This window comes from Sciurus carolinensis, chromosome 18 (genome assembly GCF_902686445.1).
Source record: "Sciurus carolinensis chromosome 18, mSciCar1.2, whole genome shotgun sequence".
Classification (NCBI taxonomy): Eukaryota; Metazoa; Chordata; class Mammalia; order Rodentia; family Sciuridae; genus Sciurus; species Sciurus carolinensis.
This window is the reverse complement of record NC_062230.1, coordinates 5,464,524-5,484,599: the sequence shown is the minus strand read 5'-3', so window position 1 is coordinate 5,484,599 and position 20,076 is coordinate 5,464,524. Positions and strand designations below refer to the sequence as shown.

Below are 20,076 nucleotides of genomic sequence, written 5' to 3'. Positions count from 1 at the left end.
AAGCACAAGGCCCTGGGTTTGATCCCCAGCACCGCAAAAAAAAAAAAAAAAAAAAAAAAAAAAAAAAAAGAGGTGGGGTCTTGGTGTACTGCCCAGGTTGGCCTCCAACTCCTGGGCTTAAATAGTCCTCCTGCCTCAGCCTCCCAAGTAGCTGAAACTACAGGCATGCATGACCATACCCAGCTTATATTTACTTTTAAATCCTCCCAACAGGCCAGTGAGGATGAAATGAGTTAATATACAAAGCACTTGAAAGAATGTTTGGCACACAGTAAATGCTAGATATGTGTACAATAATTATTGCTTTCGTTCTTTTTTGGTACTGGGATTGAACCCAGGGCGCTTAACCACTGAGTCACACCCTCAGTCCTTTTTATATTTTATTTTGAGACAGGGTCTTGCTGAGTTACTGAGAGTCTCCATAAGTTGCCCAGGCTGGCCTTGACCTTGCACTCCTCCAACCTCAGCCTCCTGAATCCTTGGGATTACAGGTGTGACCACCATGCCCAGTTTATTGTTCTTTTTCAAATGAATGAGGGAAACTGAAAGCCCACAGAAAGCTCTGTCTGCTATTTATATCTGAAAATGTCTCCAGAAGTTCTGAGAAGATGTGAAAAGATACCAGCAGGCGAGCTTGGATGCCAGCTGCACGGAGGAGGGATACAGCCGTGAACAGAATACCCAGAGCCACGGCCACAGCCTGTTCCCCGCAGGCCCTGAGGTTGAAGGATGAAGCATCCGGGCCTTTAGCCTCCTACTGTGATTCCCCCCAGGCTGCTCCTTCTAGGACCCCAAGCTAGTGGACATCCACCCTCCGCTTGTTCCCTCCCACAGCAGGCAGTCACTGCACTCATCTTCTGGATGGTTCCCCTGATGGCCCTGTCACTTCCACTCCTTGGCCCGAACTCTGCTCTCTTCCAGCTCCCAAGGTGCCGAGCCTTGCGGAGCCTTCTGCTGGCCGCGGAGGAGGATTTCCAGGAGGCACATCTGTCACTGTTTCAACAGATGAGCGTAGCAGCCTCCTAGCCGGTCTCCCTGCCTCTTCCTGTTCCCAACTTAGCATCCAGGGGAACCTGTATGGAAGTTTCACCTCCACCCAAAACCTTCTAGAAGCTTCCAGAACAGAGTAAAAGCAAAGGTCATTTTACCACCAGCACTCTCTCTGTCCCAGAGTGACACATGTTGACAGTCACGCCAACCCACAGGCAGGCAGTTTTTTCTTTTATTGATCAAGAATTCTTTACAAAATCCACATGCACACAGCCACACTCACACAAGATGCCTGTCCTGCTTTGGCCACCCAGCCTGGTCTCTCCTGGCTCACCCAAGGGAAGCCACCTGCTGCTCTCAGGCTCAGCATGTGGGAGCAGGCAGGAGTAACAGGGAGAGGACTCTCCTCCTCCTCCCTGAGCTGGCAGCTTAGGTCCCCAGTGTCACAGTTGCGAAGGCCCTGGGGTCAACTGGTGGTGTTGGTCAGTGGCACAGCAGGGACAGGACTCTTTGGGAAGTGTGAGACTTGGGTCCTGTTCAGCCCTCAGGGAAGGGCCGTCAGGGCCTGGGGCAGGAGAGGAGTGCCCAGAAAGTTGTCACTGGAGCTCAGCAGGGTCTGCCAGGACTATAACGGTCTGCTGACGGTACCCTCCGTGACTGCCCGTGTGGCCTGCTCCGGCACGCGGCTGGGATCGGTCAGAATGCTGGTTGAGGCACTCAGCTGGCGGAGGGAGTTCAGGACAGCTGAGGAGAGACGGAGACACTCCCTGGGCCAGGGCCGAAGTCAAGGGGTGGGGGGAAAGGCTAGTTCCAGGGCCTCTCTGCCGGCAGTTACCCTGGTGGCTGGAGGACCCTTGGTGAAAGGGCCCAAAACCCTAGTCTGTGTTGAAGGCAGGCCGGACCTGGGGTCTGAGCAGGGCGCAACCCCCTCCCCTGAGGCGTGACACTTCTGTGGATGGGCAAGTGGCTCACGCACTTGGCCGGAGAGCAGGCAGGGAGCAGTACTGGTCCAGCCAGGCCAGCGACGTCTGGCGGAGGCTGTGCAAGCTTGAGGTGGACACCATCCCATTGAAGGACTCGAACAGAGGCCGGATGAGGACACTGAACTGGGCCCGCGTCAAGGAGCAGGCCTGTGGTCCACATGATGTTCCCACCACCTCACCCGAAGCCTTGATGTCAACCCACACCAGGGGATTGAAGGGCCTGGAACTGTCTAACCTTGACCCCAAGGATTCCTGCTATGCCCCCTCCCCAACCTGCCAAGGGCTGTCCAGCTCTCTGGCTCTCCTGGTTCCTCCACAGCCCTTGCTCTGTGCTGGACTGCCCCCAATCCCTGAGCTCCCTGGCCTGGCTCAGTCAAGACCTTGGCTTCCACATCTTCTCTAGGCCTCACACCTCCTACGTTGGGTTCCTACAGCCGACCCCAGGCTTCCTGCAGGCTGGGCTGTGGCTGCTCTTGCCCAGGGCCTCCCCCCTCAGCCTCGCTTTCAGCTCCATCTCCAGGCCATCCTGCTGGTCGAAGGCAAGAAGGCAAAGGCCTGAACCATAGCCCCTTCCCTGGGCCCCTGTAGCCCTCTGGTCGCAGCTGTCCCTGCTACCTCCAGGCCGCTGGTCTAGGTGAGGATACTACCCAGAACTTCCAGTTGTGCAGCGTGCGGGTCCGGACGTAGTCATCAAACATGTCTCGCATCTGGTCAAAGCGCTGGTGCGTGATGGGCACCCCCGTGGCGGGCAGCTGCTGCTGGCACAGGCTGGGGGCACAGGTGGGTGAGGGGCCGGGAGTTCAATGGCCACATGCCCCCTCAGCCCGCGCCTGCCCGCCCCTGCCCGCCCCTGCCTACTTGATGGCAGCGTTGAGCTCCTCGATCTCGTCCCGCAGCTGCTGGGCCTCCTCCTGCATGGCCGCCCGCTCCTGCTGCAGCATGGCGATGTACTCGGCCGTCTTCTGCAGCGTGGTGGCTTTGCTCACCTGCGGGTGCCACCAGTGTGGGCCTCGGTGCTGGAGGCCGTCCTGCCAGAGTGTCTGGAGGACGCTGGGGTCGGGTCATGTTGGGGGAGCGGTCCAGGAAGGGGCCCTGAGGCTGGAGGCTCACCTTGAGGCTGGGTTGGGCGCTCAGGGTGCTCACGAGCCCATGCAGGGTGTCAAACCCCAGCTTGATATTGAAGCGACGCTTCTGCTCCGCAGAGATGTGCGTGATGCGGCGGTTCTCGGTCTTGGGGGGCAGACAGCGGGGTGAGCCCAGGAAGGAGCCTGTGAGGGGCTGGGGGTAGCTAACCAGTCTTGGGTGGAGGGATGGTACCCACCTTGTTATTGTCTGGGCGGCCCCGGCCTAAGATGGGTTGAGGGGGAGAGGCGCGGACATTCAGCGCCCCCGGGGCTGGTATGGAGTTGAGCTCCCCTGACCTCCGCCGTTCACTGCCTGTGTCAGGACAGACAGACCCACAGACAGACCGACACACAGGGGAGAGGGTGCGGTTGCCTTGCCCCTCTCATCCTGGCCCGAGACACAGTCCTTTTCCTTCTCCTCCCTCCATCCCGAAATCCCCCAATCCGGCACCCTCTTTACCGCTGGGGGCTGGGGGTGAGAGCCGCTCTGCTTTAGGGACAATCAGGGGCCTGGGAGGGGCCAACGTAGCTGGGCCTGGAGGTGGCCGGGGCGATGTAGGGACCGGGGTTGGAGAGAAGAAGGCACAGGGGAACTCAGCGACCATCTCCTGCTGGGGTGGAGAAGGGCAGAGCGTCGGGGCGAAGTCCCTGGGCTCGCCCCCACCTCCCGATGCCCGCGGTCTTACTGGGGAGCCTGGGGTCCGGAGGAGGGCGCCGGCTGCGAGCGGTGGCTCCAGGGCTTGCTCAGGCTTGGCTGTGCACAGGCGGGACTGTGAGGGCTGCCGGGGCTGGCCCAGGCCCACATGGCTCAAGACCCCTCCCGCGGACCCCCTTTCACAGCCCACACGCCCTGCTAAGCCCAGCCTTTAACTACCTCCCGGCCTCCCAGCCCCGCCTCCAGGTTGACCCCAAGCCCCGCCTCCAGCCCGTGCCCTTTCCCCTCCCATCTCACCTCTCCTGAGCAGCTGCGTGAGGCAGGGGTTGTTGGCCCTGGCAGTGGCCGTGGGGCTGGCAGAGGCAGAGGCCACGGCAGGGCAGCAGGCCTTCCGTCCCGTGGAGGATGGGGTGGGGGTCTTGCCTCTGGGTTTCACACCCTGAGGCACTGCGAACTGAGGGCCCACGGCTGGCTCTGGGTACCCTGAGGGCAGATGGTCTAAGGGGAAGGCCGCGGGGGCAGGGCCTGGGGCAGGCTGCCCGGCGGGTGGGAAGGCAGCGGGAGCGGGCAGTGGGGACACTCCCGGGGCAGGAGGGACTGCGGGGAAGGGAAACCTGGCAGAGAAGAGGGGCTCCTCCTGCAGCAAGGCAGGGGGCGGAGCCAGGGGAGGGAAGTGGGGAGGGGTGCAGGGCTCCAGGCCTGGCACTTTGGCAGGGGGAGGGTACTGGAGGAGAGGCGGAGGGGCAGGCGCGGGTGGGAGCTTGGGCTTGGGGTCTTCCGGATGAAGGAAGTCAGAGCTCAGGAAGGCACTGGGGTCCAAGGAGCCAGGGCAGCTGTTGCGAGCCTGGTTGGGGAGATAGATGGACACTAAGAGCAGGGGACAGGGCTCCCTGCAGCAACCCAGGCAGCCTCCTGCTCTGGCTGAGCTGTGACCTGGGCACCAGAGAGACAGGAGAAATGGTCGCTGCCTTCCAACACACACACACACACACACACACACGGAAATTATAATCTAATGAGCCCAAGGAATAGGCTGCTTTTATACACAAATTAGGCAAAAGCATCAGTCTTCCTGCCTACCCAGGCATCTGCCAAATAGTTTATCTGTTCATCTACTACCACCAACCCATCTACTAACCAGCCCTCTCATCCATTGTTTGTCCATCCATCCACTCACTCATCCATCCACTCATCCATCCATCCATCCATCCTCCATTTACCTACTTATGCTCTCATCTATGAGTGAGTTCATCTTCCTGTCTCAATACCAGCCTCCAAGGTGTGGGAGTCACTGGCCAACACCCTAGCCATCCATACTTCCTCTGTTCACCCACTAGCCCACCTATAATCCACCCATCCATCCGCTCACCATCTGCATTTTCACCGGCCAATTATTCACCCACCAGCCCATTTTATCAATCTATCCACGTGTCTGTCTATGGGGGCTGGGGTTGTGCTCGCGGCAGAGCACTTGCCTAGCAGGTGTGAGGCACCAGGTTCCATTCTCAGCACCACATAGAAATGAATGAATAAAATAATGGTCCATCGACAACTGAAAAAAGTATTTTTTAAAAAAGTGTCCATGAACCCACCCGCCAGCCACCATCCAACCAGCCGCTCATCTACCTGTTTGCACCCACCCGTGCACCATCATCTACGCCACGTGTCCACTCACCCGTACACCCCTCCCTCTACACACTCATTCTCTCTCTTGCTCACTCACTGGACAAACATTTACTGAGTGGTGCCGAGTGCGAGGTATGGAGATGCACAGGTGAGCCACGCCTAGCCCTTCCAGAGGAGCTCATGCATTGAGGGGACACAGACCCCTCAATGGCCAACCACCATAGCGCCTGAAAGTCTGATGGTGGACGGAAAAGGCTTCTAACCCAGAAACAGGAGCGCAGCCTCTGAACCAAGATGGCAGACTCACTGTCTCCCACACGTATATGCCCAACTTCCTGTCTCCATGCTTTGGTCCCTGCCATTCCTCCCACCTGGCTTGCGCTCTCTGTCTCTTCTGTCCAAACCTAAGGCTCACAAAGGCTCAGAACTCCCTGCTCTCTTCCAGAAAGCCCTCCATGAGCCACCCAGCCCCAGGTGGCCCTGGGCCTTCCCCCACCTACATCAGTCCCATTGTGCTACATGGCCCTCCCAGAGTCTCTCTTGATTGGCTAAGCTCAAGACCTGGCTTTCAGGAAGTTCCTGGATTCGCCCTGGACACAGGCAGGGCCAGAGCTAGGGCCAGCTTTCAGGTGAGCTGGGCATGGTAGCTGGGGTGGGGGGAGCTCACCTGCAGGCGATTGTGTCCTGAGAGGTGGGTCATGCTGGAGGAAGCTGGGGGTGGCTCCGAGCCAAGGATCCCACTGCTGAAGAGAGGGTCAGCCACAGGGCTGAAGCTGGGGGGCTCTGGGAAGTTTGAAGATGTGGGCGTCTGTGGGGGTCGGTAGTTGGTGAAGAAATCTGTCATTTGGACACACAGGGTGGCAGCATTAGGGTTCAGGCTGGCCAAGGTGGGGTGGGGGCTGGCGGGGGAGAGGGGCTTCCACAGGAGGTTGTGAAACCGGGAGAGTTTCTGTCTCTCTGGGGGAAGCAGACAAAGGCTGGGGCGGGATGGGCCTGAGTGAGCAGCAACCCAGGGTCCCCATGGAACCCCACACGTGGCCCAGGAGAGTCCCGTCACCACCCGTCCCCCTGTCTGCTCCCCTTACACACTCTGCTGGAGGTCTGGAAAGGGCAGGCATAGAGAGGCCCCAAAGGGCAAAGGTTGCGGGTGGGTACAGAGTAGCCTCTGGGCTGGGAGGAGCCCAGGGTGGTGGGGATCAGGGGTGAGCTGGGGGCGAGCAGGGTCAGGAGGTCATGGGTCAGGACAGGTCAGGTTTCTTGGAAAGCCAACAGGTGGGTCTGCAAGCGCAGAGCCCAGGAGGAGGATGAAGGGTGCGGTGGGGTGACTGTCCTAGCGTGGGGTAAGGAGCAGGGGAGCTGAGAAGCCTCGAAGGGCTCGGGGGAGGCGGGCGGCCAGATTGTTTGGGGTGCGGGTTGTGTAAGCCCTGGCTATTCTGGTTTTGGGAAGCAGCTGCCTGTGGCCTGACCACATCCCGGGCCTGGGCGCCGCCCGCCCTCCCGCTCCCTTCCGGGCACCTTTCTCTGACCCTGACTGGCCTACGGTCTGTGCCAGGGCTGGTCAGACTTGACCCCACAGTGGCAGCTCCCCACCGGTCTGGGATGGACCCCAGTCCCCTTGCCCACTCTTTCCCTTCAGGGTCCCCAGCCAGGAGAGCTGGCCAGGCCTTTTTCTCAGGAGCGCCCTCTCAGGAGACCAGACCAAGAACCTACAGGAGTGGCGTGTGCGCAAGCGTGAGTGTGCGCGTGCGGATTCTGCTTTGCCTGAAGGCACAGAACCCAGGGGTCAGCAGCTGCCTGTCTCCCGGGGTGTCTGTCCACCGTCTGAGCTCTGAGTCCCTGTGAACTCGCCCAATGCGGCAGACAGCGTGGGCAGGTCTGCTCTGTGCCCACGTCTGTCTTCCCAGCCTCTGGTTAGAAGGCGGCTTCTTGTCTGCTGCCTCCCTTTCATGGAGGGACTGGATGGGACTAGGAGATGGTCAATATCCTCCACCCCTGTCCCCCATGGACCACAGGCCTCATCACTAGGCCATGTGAGGCCCAGGGCTTTAGAACCTCCTCATGCTGAGCCTCCCTACTTACTGCCACTGTCCACCCCCTGGGCTCAGGCAAGGGGGCAAGGGTGGCAAGGCCCGTGCAGCCCTGAGGCACAGCCGTCCCTTACCAGAGGCCTCCCATGCCTGTTCCCACTCTGCCTTGAGAGAAGCCGCTTCCCAGGCCCAGCCTCTCCCCAGCCCATCCCTCCCTGGCCTCTGGTCCCCTCCCTGGCCTGCCATCCTGTCCTGGAGCCCCTCCCTCCTGCACCCTGCCCTCACCCAGTCTCCTGTCTCCACAGAATACTGGGCCCTCACTGGGTTTCCAGGGAGGGCTCCTGGGGACAATCAGAGTATGAGCCCTGGCGTCCCATGCTCTCTGCCCTCCCAGGGCACAGAGTGCTTGAGAGCCACACTAGCCCTGCTCTGCGTGACCCACGATCGCCGCCACCCAGCTGCTACCCTGCACTGAGAGAAGTTGGTGCCCAGCCCCAGTCTGTTTGGGTCTCGCCCAGAGCCCTGATGGGCACAGCTGGGCTCCTACCTGTGGTGGGTGCTTGGGCACCCAGATGGGGCTGCCGCCCTCCCAGGCTGGTCTGCTCCCAGGGCACTGCCATCAACACTCTGCCCCTGCCCTGCAGCCCCCACCCAGCCCAGGGCTGGGGCAGGGGTGGGGGTGGTTCCTCATTCACTAATCCCCGCCCCATAGGCCTCCTCCTCTTGAGTGACAGGCCAACGACCCCGTGGGGAAGGAGTTGGGGGGGGGGTCACTGAAATTAAGCCTCCATCCTCAGGACCCTCCTTCTGTCCCCTGGCCTTGAGTGAGACAGCCTGAGCTTTGATGTTTGGCTGGCCCGGAGAATGGCTTTGGGGGCTCCTAAATGCATGCATATGGGGAGCAGTCTGCAGGATCTACAGCTCGGTGAAGAAAACAACCTGAGGAAGAGTCTGATGTAAAAACAAAAAGAGAAAAATTTCCACATTGGCTTATACAGATGTCTCTCTACCTCCAGAAGGACATTAGGGCCAGGTGCAGTGGCACACACCTATAATCCCATGCAGGAGGTTGAGGCCAGAGGATTGCAGGTTTGAGGCCAGCCTCAGCAATTTAGCAAGGCCCTAAGATACTTCACAAGATCCTGTCTCGAAAATAAACAAATAAATGAAAAGGGCTGGGGATGTAGGTCAGTTCTTGGGTTCAATCTCCAGTAACAAAAAACCCAAAAAGACAGTAGGGCATTGGTAACTTCATGGCCCAGGAAACTACTTTCCCAAATGCTTTGCAAGATCTGATGCCTGGGATTTTCTTTAAAATGGTATGGGAGAAGGAGGGGGGTAGTGGCCAGATGCAACATGGCCAAGAGCTGGCAAATCAGGGCCGGAGGTACGTGGGTGTGCTAATACTCTCTCTACTTGTGTATGTTGGAAATGTTCTTTAACAGGTACTTTAAAAAAATGCATTATGTAAATATAAACAGACCCAAATGAATCAAAGTCCCATTATCCTTCGAGAAAGTCTGGCGTGCACTGCTTTCCTGGGAGCCGCTGGAGCCTGCAGCTTCAAAGCCCCTGCTCCCCTGCTCCCCTGGTCCCGATTTCCACCAGGTCTGCACCCATCTTGGGCCACACTGGCTGTATCCCAAAGCTGGACAACGGAGGATCTGAAAGATCCTTCAGAAATGACCCAAACCATCTGCCCTCCCAGAGGGGCTTCACACTGGCCTGGGGTCTCAGGGTGACCCTGAGGCTTTCCTTGGACGGACCATGCCTATCTGCCCCACTCGGGGGAGGGGCTGTCCCACCTGAGATCTCCATGAAGTCATCGAGGCTGGGCTGCAGAGGCGTCAGGTCTGGCTGGATCATGTCGGCATTGCCGACGTAGGCTGGAGGGGCAGTGGTGACATCAGGAGCAGCAGAGGGGTGGGTCGCCTGCACCCCTTCCCTTGCCCATCCTGAGCCCCCTCCCCGGACACAGGCCCTCACCGTCCTCGGGGGGCAGCTGCAGGGGCGAGGGACTGGGCTGCGTCATGGTGAAGAGTGTGTCGGAGATGTCGGACAGAAAGCCGTCGAGGTCCAGGAGCTGCCGCCCTCCAGGCTCCTCCTCCGCACCCCCCAGCAGCACGGGCACCACGCTGGAGAAGAGCTGCTCGCACCATCGCTCTGGCGGCGGCCACCCGCCTTCCGCCTAGCGAGAGGAGCGGTCACTGACCCGCCCGGCAAATCACCCCTTGTTTGGGGACGAGGAGGCCCCGGCAGAGAGCCTCTCTGAGACACACCACTTCACCTTCCCGGGGCACCAGGTTTGCTCCTGGAAGGCCAAGGTCAACCCATCACCCTCTAACAACTCCCCCCAGGAGACAGACCAGGATGGCCAGCATCCCTTCCTGCCCTCTGCTTTTTCCCATCTGGACCCTGGGTTCTTCGGCCCTGGGCTCCGCCAGGCCTCCCGCCATGCTTAGCAGCCGGGGGTCTTCCCACTACTATGTCCTCCCAAGGGAAGAAGGTGCACCTATCACCCAGAGGATGGCCGCTCGCACCTGCCTCACCCCCAGCACCGCACTGGATAGCTGGGTGGAAGCCGTCTCCCAGGCTGGGCTGCAGCCCGCAGATCCCCTTCCCCACTGGACTTCCGAGCACCCACCTGCTTGGGGGCCAAGAGATCCCCTTCTCTGCTGGACTTTCGGAGCTGCAGAAACACAGAGTTGGACGCTGGATCCCTTGCCTCCTCCCCTTGGTCCTCCGCCCCCGACCCCATTAATGGGATCCCTCTTTTCTCCCAGGGGCTTGCCCGGCCCGCAGCTACCCAGGGAGGGAGGCAGACTGCGAGGAGACTCTTGGCCACACGGTGGCGCTGTCAGCCAGGGTCTTAATGAAGGAGCAGGGGTCCGGGAGCCCCTCCAGGGCGCTCCAAGGGGCTGCAGCCAGCAACTGCAGGAGAAGGTCCTGAGGCCTCCCCTGCGTCCCCACTGACCCGCTTCTTGTAGTAGATGCGCCACTTGTGGTACTCGCGCATCACCACCTCGATGCGCCGCTTCCAGTAATTCCCCTCCAGGACGACAGCCTGGGGAGGAGGGTCAGGGGACAGGGCTCAGAGGGAAGGATGACAACAACACCCTGCCCCCAAGTTCCCACTCCTCATCCAAATCCCGCCCAGGCCAGACGTTCCCACCCAGCGCGAAGCCGGGGTGCGGGTGGGACGGCGCCCTCGGTGGGTAGGCGCGTGGGGGGGCGCCAGCCTCAGCTACCTCGGGTTTCCGGTGCTCGTCAGCCTCAGGCCCCTGCAGGGGTGTCACGAAGCCACACACGGGGCTCTTCCGCCGCTCCACATCTGAGAGAAGGGGGCCAGGTCAGGGGCACCAAGCTCCCTCATCCCTCACTCTGGGGGCAGGGTGGGGGGACGACTGGGACTCAAGTGACACCCTATGAAACCCTGCCTGAACTTTGACACTTGGATTAAGTGCTGCCTCCAGGAAGCCCTCCTGCTTGCTCTGGTCCTCTGGGATCTTACTGCCTTCTTTGGGAGCTTGGTAGGGACGCAGACAAGGTTTGCTGTGTGGATTGTGAGACCACAAGTCATCACAGGCAGGTCCCATGTCCTGGGCTCCTTGGTGTGCACACTCCACCTCTGAAACCAGCTCTGGTCCGCTTTCCACCTGCCACCCACCTGAGCCCTAGTCCAGCAACCTCCTCTCCTTTCTCCAATACTGACCTCTCCCCAGACCCCTTCCCTCTGCTCATAAGCACATCCCAGGCCCTTCCTTTTTTTGGGGGGGGGGAGTACCAAGGATTGAACCCAGGGGTGCTTAAACACTGAGCCACATCCCCAGCCCTTTTTCTATGTTTTATTAAAAAACAGGGTCTCTGTGAGTTGCTTAGAGCCTCGCTAAGTTGCTGAGGCTGGCTTTGAACTCGAAACCCTCCTGCCTCGACTTCCCGAGCCTCAGGGATTATAGGCCTTTCTTTATTCCCAAACCTTCCCGTTCCCTTTGCTACCCCCAGCTAACGTGCTATGTCTTTGCACCCTTTGCTTTGCTCCCAAGCTCTGTTGTCACTGTCCTTCAACCTCACACCTCCTGCCCCACCTGCCACACTGGCAGGCCCATCCCCCAGACCTCAGTGTGCCCCGCCCACCTCCTCCAGGAGCCACCCCCTCTGGTCTCCTGTCACTCACCTCTGTGCACTGACTTCTCTGCAGGGCCACCCCAGTCTCTCTCACTGCCCCTTTCCAGCTTCAGCTCCATATCCCAGCTGCCTCGGGACCCTCTCATGATGTCCCCAAACTTGCCACAAAAGTACCCCAGCAACTCCCAGCATTCACAGTCTAACCCGTGGACGAACCATCTTGGTTTCACAGGACCTGTGACATTTTTTCCATCATCCCTCCCACCTCGCCCCCCCCACATCACTCCCTGGACTTCCTCGACTTCAGGCCTCACACTCTGCAGCCCATCAGTCTGAAGCCACGGAGGCTCTGCTCCCTACAGCCTCCAGGATGAGGACCACACTCCTCAGCTTGGCTTCCAAGTTCCTCCATGACCTGCTGCCACCTGCTTCCGCCCTTCCCAGCTCCTGCACAGGCCCCGCCTGGGAGGCACACAGCCTACCCTCTGGTCTTATTCTGCCAGGAATGCCCTTCCCTCCTCCGCCCACCCGTCAGGACAGTCCCTCTTTCCTCCAAGCCCCATGGCCATGTCTTCCCAGGCTCCACCCTGCCTGTCAATTCTCTGCAGATTTGCCTCCCCTGGGACAGTGTGGACACAGCAGGCCTTTATCAGAGGGAGCTGGGCTGGGGTGTAACTCAGTGGCAGAGCGCTTGCCTGGCCTGCCTTGAGTCCACCCCCAGCACTACAAAACAAAACAGGAGCGACCCTTACAAAGAGGACAATCACCAGCTCTTCAAGAGTGTCCAGTCCGTCAGGGCCTATCCTGCCTCAGCCAGTTTTCTCTGGGACAAATGTGGACACAGAGGTGGGGGAACCACTGGAACATGACATTTATTAGGACTTTCAGCATCATTTACAAAGTCCTGCCCTAAGGGACATTCTGCGTACTGGCCACTCATAGGATTGGAGGAGGGACTTGGTCCTGGCTCCTGAGCCTAGCGTGGACAGGAAACAAAGGGCCCTTGGGTGTGCAGACTCCCAGTGGCTTAGAGCAGGGAAGGTTTCAAAAAGTATCTGTCCCCTGACTTCCCAGATGAGGACATGACCACCGGGAAAGGTTAAGTATGTGTAGGGCTCCCAGAGAATCAGGGGTGAGAGGGCCCAGCCTGGCTTTCTCCTGCCCAGCCTGGGGACCCTGTGCTCTGGACAGAAGAGCTGTCAGAATGGGGCTTCCCGGGGCTGGGGAAGGCTTTGTTTGACACTAGTAAGTTCGCTGGGCCATCCGGGAGCCTGACCCTTTGCACCCTTGCAGGGACAGATGCTGGGACAGGGATACATGGTTGAATCAGGGCGCACTCAGCTCCACGGAGAGATAAGGAAGGTAAACAAACACATGCAGATAGTGCCAGTGGAAAGTCCTCTCACCCCAGGGGAGGCGCAAAGTGCCCTGGGAGCGGAGAAAACCAAGAGGATGTTCGAGTGTGGGAGAGTGCGTGGCTGGGCAGAAAGGAAGGGTCTTGCAGGTCAGGAGGCTGCTAAGGGCTGGCAGGGCCCTTCCTGGGGGGACTAAGGTGAGATGCTAGGTCGGGGAGCCAGGCAGCCCTCTATCTCTCTGTCGTTCACCTTCAAACCTTTGGCTTTGTGGGAGGAGGGGGTAACTGACGTCTGTTATGAGCCTGCCACATGCTGCCACTATGATCCAATAACAGTGATCAAACCCAGCCACCCATATCTAGGGAGCCCCTCTGAGTCCAGGCTCCGTGTTGAAATACAGATGGTCTCACTGAAATGCACAACGAACCTAGCACGTGGGACCTGTCATTAGCCCATTTTTCAGATGAGCAAGTTTTGGCTCTGGAAGGGTGGAGATTTCCCTGTGGCCACACACAGTCAGGGCCAGCTAGCACTCAGTTCAAACCCACCTCTGTCCCACGCAGAACCTAGGGTCCTTCAGGCAACTTGTGCAATAGCTGGAGACCAGGGTCTGCCTGGGTGAGGCCCCGGGGATAGAGGGACATCATGCCTCAGCTGTCATCAGAAACTTCTGCAGAGTAAAGGGTTTGTGGCCCGTTCAGCTTTGGGAGTAAGGGGCACTTCAGCTGGGGAGACACTGACTCCCCTTGGCTTATCAGCTTCCTGGTTTGCCTGGACCTGTCATGCAAGGTCTCAGAAATGGCAGAGACGTGAGTGGAGAAAATATCCAAAAGGCCTGGCTCTCCTGCTTCCCTGAAAAGCCCAGCTGCTCCCCTGCTGGGTGACCAGCCTGTTCTCAGAAGAGGACTGGAAGCCAGATGTGGAGGAGAGTCGGGGCGGGGCTGCGCTAGAGGCCAGCTGCGTGAACCTGAATTTGCCTTTCTGAGCTTCGGTTGTGCCTCCACAAAAATGGGTGTCATCATACCTGTCACCCAGAGTTGCTAGAAAGTAAGAGGTTTTATGAAAAGGCACACAGAGGAAGAGAAACCAGAAAGCGACGCTCCCTCTGCTTGGATGGGATCCATGGGAGCCAGCGCACAGAGGACCAGCACGTCCCTCCTGGGCTGTGTTCCCAGCTCAGAGCTGCCTTTGATCTTGCAGCAGGACCTAACTGAGCTGGACTAGGTCGTAACACATGGCAGACTGATCCAGTCCTCTCAGCCTATGCTGCCCTGCTGCACAGGGACTGTCCCTAAATGGATCAATGTGACTTCTGCAGGTATCCAATTTATCCAACACCAACTTAGTTCCAGGCACCTTCATAGCTGTTGTCTCCACACCAAGCGTGAAAGGCAGGGCTGGTGCTCTTATTTTATAAAGAAACAGGTTCAGAGAGGTTAAGCCACTTGCCTGAAATTGCATGGCCAGCAAGAGGCAGACACAGGGTGGGAACTGTAAGACCAGGGTCCCTTCCACTACCCCATCCAGCTTCTCTGCCCCCCAGCTACACAATCTCCAAGGTGGGCATCTGCTGGGTATTCAGTAAGGACTTGAGTGACGGGTTGGTGGAGACCCCTGCAAGACCTTCCTTCCTCAGCTTCTCCATTTGTAAAGTGACGCAGTTGGCCCAGAGGATGTTTAATACCCTTCTTTACCTGGCATCCAAGGCACCCGACTGCGCTAGTGGGATCCAGAATGAGCCTTGAACTTCACCTACAATCTCAGCCTACTTTAGTGATTCCAAGGGGTTTGGTTTCACATTCCCCAGCACCCTCTGGGGGTCAGAGCATCCTGGATAGGGGGATCTCCCTCAAAGGCCTGCCGGAGCTGGCTCTGAGGGCCCACTGGGGAGCCCTCTGGCTGGGGACAGGCCCCTCGGGCCGGGGGAGGCCTGCAGTGCCCACTCACACTGGATATACCAGGCTCTCCAGATGGCGTTGTTGAGGCGGATCTTGTCCCGGCAGAGCAACTTGAGGCCTTTGAAGTTCTTCCACTTTGGAGACACCAGCTTGCCACTGTCAGGGGAAGAGGATGGGTCAGTGTGGGGTGGAGACAGGGAAAGATGGGGGCTCTGCAGGAACTGGCTCCACCTTCTTCCCATGCACGAGGCATGTACGGTTGGCTCTCTTGGCCCCGCATTTAACCTGCCTGAAATTCCTAGAGTCTGACCTTCAAGATGCCTTCCCAGGCCCTATGCCGTGTTCTCTGCAGAGACCTGCCTGTCATGCAGGCTGACCCTTGCTTATCAACAGGGTGATAAGAACGAGTGTGTCCTCCTGTGTGGCCACACAGGCACCTGTCCTGTGGCCAGCTAGGAAGGTGCTCAGATTCTTTTCCTCTTTCTTCTTTCTCTTTTCTTTTTTGTAGTACTGGGAATCGAGCCCAGGACCTTGCACATGCTAGGCAAGTGCTTTGCCACCAAGCCACACCCCTAGTCCTTTTATTTTTTTATTTTCAGACAGAGTCTCTCTAAGTTGCAGAGACTGGCCTCAAACTTAAGATCCTCCTGCCTCAGCCTCCTGAGTACCTGGGACAACAGGCATGAGCCACTGTGCCTGACCCATTTCTTTTTTCTTCCTTTCTTTTCTTTTCTTTCTTTCTTTCTTTCTTTCTTTCTTTCTTTTTTTTTTTTTTTTTTTTGTACTGGGGATTGAACCCAGGGATGCTTGGTCATGAAGCCCTAGTCCTTTTAATTATTTATTTAGAGAAGGGTCTCACTAAGTTGCTGAGGCTGGCTTTGAACTTGTGACCTTCCTGCCTCAGTTGCTGGGATTACAGGTGGTGCTACTGTGCCCAGCCCATTTTTTATTTAAAGAGAGTAAGAAATGACCTTCCTGAGGGACAGGAAAGGAAAAGGGAATGCCTACAGTCACATAGCAGAGACTTTCTTGGCCTCACTGGTCCCTTTGGACAGGAGAGGTCCAGTGGGTGGGGACAGTGTGCCAGGATGGAGGGGGAGACTCCTGCCCAGTGGTAGCCAGGGGCTGCCTTCTCTGAGCCAGGCCAACAGTCTGTACTGAGCTGGAAGGTGTGTCCTTCTGAGGGCCCCAAAGGAGGTAGAGGAGAGGTAGCATTCTGACCCTGACCTTAACACTAGTGGCCCACCAAATCTGCAGGGTGAAGAAGCTCTGCGCAGGTGATGTTTGACTCATCCTGCCAGGCACAGGCCAAGTCTATCACCAGCAGCAAGCTGACCCAGGAGGTCAAGTTGCTCTGGGTCACAAAACCCTGCAGGGTTCCCTAGACCTCCCTGGGATCCACAGGCCAGGTTTGCATACTAGTCCCTCTGGCCCACCTTCTGCAATCCTTGCTCAGATGCGGAGACCCCAAGGCTGAGCCTTGCAGAAAGCCAGGCCTGCTCTCTCCAGGGGCCCCTCCGTCCTCCTCTCTCCATGGCACCTTGGGTGCACAGATCATTGGGCCCCTTCTCCTCTCTGGTCTCCAAGCTCCTGTGTTTGCTTTGGGGTGGCAATGGTTGCTGTGGGGAGGGGACTGCCAACCCAGGGTACAATAGGCCTCATTACCCAAATACGCAGCCCAGCGCCCTAGCCCGATGGCCGGCCCCCTCTGTTGTGCAGTTAGATAAACACCATCTGTCTAGTGAGAAGACATGGCTGGGGTGGGGTACTCTGCTCCCTCGTGGGCCAGCTTGTTTCGTGGCACCTGGGTGGGGGAACTCCTGAGTTTGTTACCCTTGCAGGTATCCCAGCAACCTCCCAGGCCGCTCTGATCACCCAGTGCCTGCCCTCCTCCATCTCCCTGCTGAGCTCTGTGGCCCAGGGGGGGCTGGGGGAGCTGAGACCAAGACTTCATCCAAGCCAGGAGGAAAGCATTTGACTGGTTGGATGTGAGGGCGGGACCCAGCCTGGTGCAAAAGCCTAGGGCCAAGGTTCAAGAGCTTTCCTTGTGACCAATGGGAAGCTCAGAATCTTGGGGATGTGATGGGGAAAGCTTTAGAACTCAGTTCAGCCCCTCACCCCCTGACACTTGAAAGTACCCCTAACAGGGTCCTGCTTGCTCCCCCACCTTCCAGAGGCCACTTTCCCTAGCTCTGACCATGAACAAGTGCTTTCTTAGAGCCTCCACGACCTGCCTCCCTCAGACTTCCACCCACAAAACCAGGGAACACAGGCTACTAGCAAGGTCCTCCCCTGCCCACACTGCCCCGAGGAGGGTGAAAGGCGGCAGGCTGTTCTTCTCAAGTTGACCAGTTTTCCCACACTCTGGACCCCCTGCCTGGCTGGCTGGTCCCTTCCCATCCGGTTGCTCCCTGGTGACACTCTGCTTCTGCAATTTTTTGTTGGGGGTATACCAGGGATTGAACTCAGGGGCACTTGACCACTGAGCCACATCCCCAGCCCTATTTTGTATTTTATTTAAAGACAGGGTCTCCCTGAGTTGCTTAGTGCCTCTCTTTTGCTGAGGCTGGCTTTGAACTGGAGATCCTCCTGCCTCAGCCTCCCAAGCTGCTGGGATTACAGGTGCGGCCACTTTGCCAGCTGCTTCTGCAATTCTAGCTCCTCCAGGACACTGCTATGACTGGAGGTCTTCAGAGCTAAAACACGGTCCCAGTCTGAGCCCGAATTTTTATCCTATACCAAATGGGGGAAACCGGAAGTCTCCTCCTTCTGAACCACTCCCATCCCAGGTACTTAGGCCCCACCCAGGACCGGACAGGGAGATTTAACATTCCTGGCATTTGGGGGGGAAAAACCCAGAAGCTCTCTTCACCCCAGCCACCCCCCAACTGGGGTTATATCAGCCAGACTCTTAGGGAGGCAATTCTCGGGGTGTACTCTGTCCTTCACTTTATCAAACTCCCCTTTCGGCCACCCATAGTCTGGGATGAGGGGCGGAGGTTAGCCAGCTCAAGTGGAGCTGTGTGTGGTGTAAGGGGTGGGAAATAGAGACCCTTGGGGGAGCTTGGGAAGGAGGGGTCGCAACCGGTGTCCTAGGACCTTAGATGCTTGGTCCCAGGCAGTCTCGTGATGTCCAAATGGGGGAGGGCAGAAAGGGACGGGAATTTGAACTTTCCACATCGGTCTGGCGCCCTGGATGATCAGGTTGCAACATGACCTGGGCCTGAGGCCAGAACTTGTGGGCCAAGGTTACTTTGCCTCCAGCCAATGGGGTCGCTCGGCTGGTGGTCACCGGGTAGGCAAAGCTCCTTGGCAGCCCGCACCCCAGTCCAGCTCCCTGTGGGGAGGCAGGTACGGGTCTGGAGCCAGCGCTTCTCCAAAGGGGAGGAGGCGCGCGGAGGAAGAGGAATATTTGCACAGAGAAAAGATCAAGGCCGGCCTATCCCCCTTTCTCCTCTACTGTTTTCGGTTGATAATTTATCCTGGCCCCTCTGCTGCAGGGAACTTTGCTCCAGGGCACTGGGCCAGGACCCCGGTTCGCGCCCTCCTCTGGGACACGGGTGTGGAGAGGGAACCGGGTGCGGCCTGAGCGCTCTGCGAAGCGCTGAGTAGGGATCCCAGACTGCTTTAGGCGCTCGGCTTCCTCGGTCACCCGGGTCGCGGAGCCCAGGCCTCCCCCGCGCCAGCCCCTACGGCCTGCAGCACCCTCTGCCGGGCCTCAGCGGAGAACCTTTGCGAGCGTAGCCTCTCAGCGTGTCCCGGCACCCTCCTCCCTCCACCCTTGACCTAGCAGGTCGAGGAGGGGTGTCCCGGTCACGGGGGGAAGGCGGATGAGAGACTGGTTCAGTTTCGGTGCCTAAGAATTGGGACGACCACGGGCACTGGGAGTGCCAGTGCAGGAACAGAGCGGGACTTGGTCGCGGCTGCTGGGGAAGGGGGTCCAGGGCCACCATGGGTCGGGTGGAATGGCCCGGGAGTGGCGCGGTGGGAATGAGCTGGGACGGCCTCGGGTCCTGGGGGCGCGAGGGAAGACTGGCATTTCTTTGCGGGTGGAAGGCCCGGGCCCTGGGAGAGAGGCCTGATGGGGGCCTACGGAGGAGAGGTGGAGGGCTAGCGGTCCGCGCCCCGGGAGAGGAGGTGACGGTGGTACGGAGTGCACAGGTCGGTGTAAGCCTGTGGGAGGGTCGGGGTCTGAGGACACTCAGGGTTGGGAAGCCCAGGCTGTGGCCGGAGGCTCCGGGTGCAGCTGGGGATCAGGCTCGCGTGGGGGGTCCGGGGCCACAGCACGCGGTCCCGCCGCCCCGAGCCCAGGCCGTCGGGCTGCGGAGCCGCCCTCACCTGTAGGCCAGACTCAAGCACTCGAAGAGGCGGGTGAGGGTGGGGTCGATGCTGCGCGGCCCGAAGTCGGCAAGCCCAACCGGCCCCTCTTGGTCGCGCCGCCGGGTCAGCGAGTCGCTGTGCGGCGACGACACCATGAAGTGCCCGCTGTGGATGACCTGCGAGCGGAGCAGACCGCCCGCGCTGCGCCGGGGACTCGGGTCCTCCGAGTCCGTGTCGGAGTCCGAGTCCGCGCTGGGGTCGACCCGCGGGACCTGCAAGCCTGCGGTAAGACCTGCCAGCGCCATGGCCGCTGCCGCCTCGCCAGCGCTCCTCGGAGCCACTTGAGCGCGCAAAGTGGCCAACTCGGCCTTATTAACATAGCCCCGCCCCTCTCCACAATAGGCCGTTGAGTGGGCGGAGCCTCCGCGCCCCCGGGGAGCGGACCGGACGGGGCGGGGCTTTAATTAGCATAATCAATATTTTAGGTGTGAGCCCGGGGATCCCCGCGCGTTTGCCAGGTCTGCCCCAACCTCTCCTGGCTGTGTCCCCTCTGCTGTGACCACTTGGAGTTCTCATGGAATCGCCCCTCCTTCGCCCAAAAGGGTTCTTAAGAAGAGTCCACCTGAATCTAAAAGCGCCTGGGTGCCTGGTTTCATGCTTCCCGGGGGCCTCTCCCCTCATCTAACTACTGTCTACCGGCTCTCCCCGATCTCTTGGCTCTAGACCCCTCTCGGTTTTCCAGACAACTGGAAGCGCCCACATTCATGATTACCTTACACCGGGGTTCCCTGGTTGTGAATCCTTGAGAGGCTCAATAGGACATTGCCAGTGGTGCCTCAGGGAAACCTTGGCCAGGTCCCCTGGACATCCCCCAGGCAGGCACCCCGCTCAGAAGCGTCCCCTCCTCTCACTGACTCTGGGGACCAGCTTTTGTTCTTGCTTCTGAGGATAGAAACCAGGTTGGAACATTCAC

General features: G+C 58.9%; 1 protein-coding gene across 4 annotated transcripts; it reads right to left on the bottom strand.

The window, feature by feature from the left end:
• Nucleotides 1-481: 481 nt before the first annotated feature.
• Mlxipl (MLX interacting protein like) lies at nt 482-19,456 on the bottom strand. Of its 4 annotated transcripts, none has more exons than XM_047534084.1 (17): nt 19,122-19,456; nt 14,833-14,939; nt 10,654-10,736; nt 10,380-10,469; nt 10,050-10,094; nt 9,392-9,593; nt 9,211-9,291; nt 6,046-6,215; nt 4,050-4,596; nt 3,784-3,851; nt 3,558-3,705; nt 3,295-3,410; nt 3,084-3,203; nt 2,832-2,959; nt 2,618-2,741; nt 1,967-2,102; nt 482-1,734 (listed from the first exon to the last, which is right to left on the bottom strand). In XM_047534084.1, exons 1-17 carry the CDS (start codon nt 19,406-19,408, stop codon nt 1,616-1,618), a joined length of 2,571 nt encoding a protein of 856 aa, XP_047390040.1. In that variant the 5' UTR covers nt 19,409-19,456; the 3' UTR covers nt 482-1,615. The 4 variants fall into 4 exon arrangements, with proteins under 4 accessions (XP_047390040.1, XP_047390039.1, XP_047390042.1 ...); XM_047534083.1 differs by having other exon boundaries at nt 3,558-3,708; nt 19,122-19,455; XM_047534086.1 differs by having other exon boundaries at nt 484-1,734; nt 1,967-2,096; nt 19,122-19,455.
• Nucleotides 19,457-20,076: the final 620 nt, after the last annotated feature.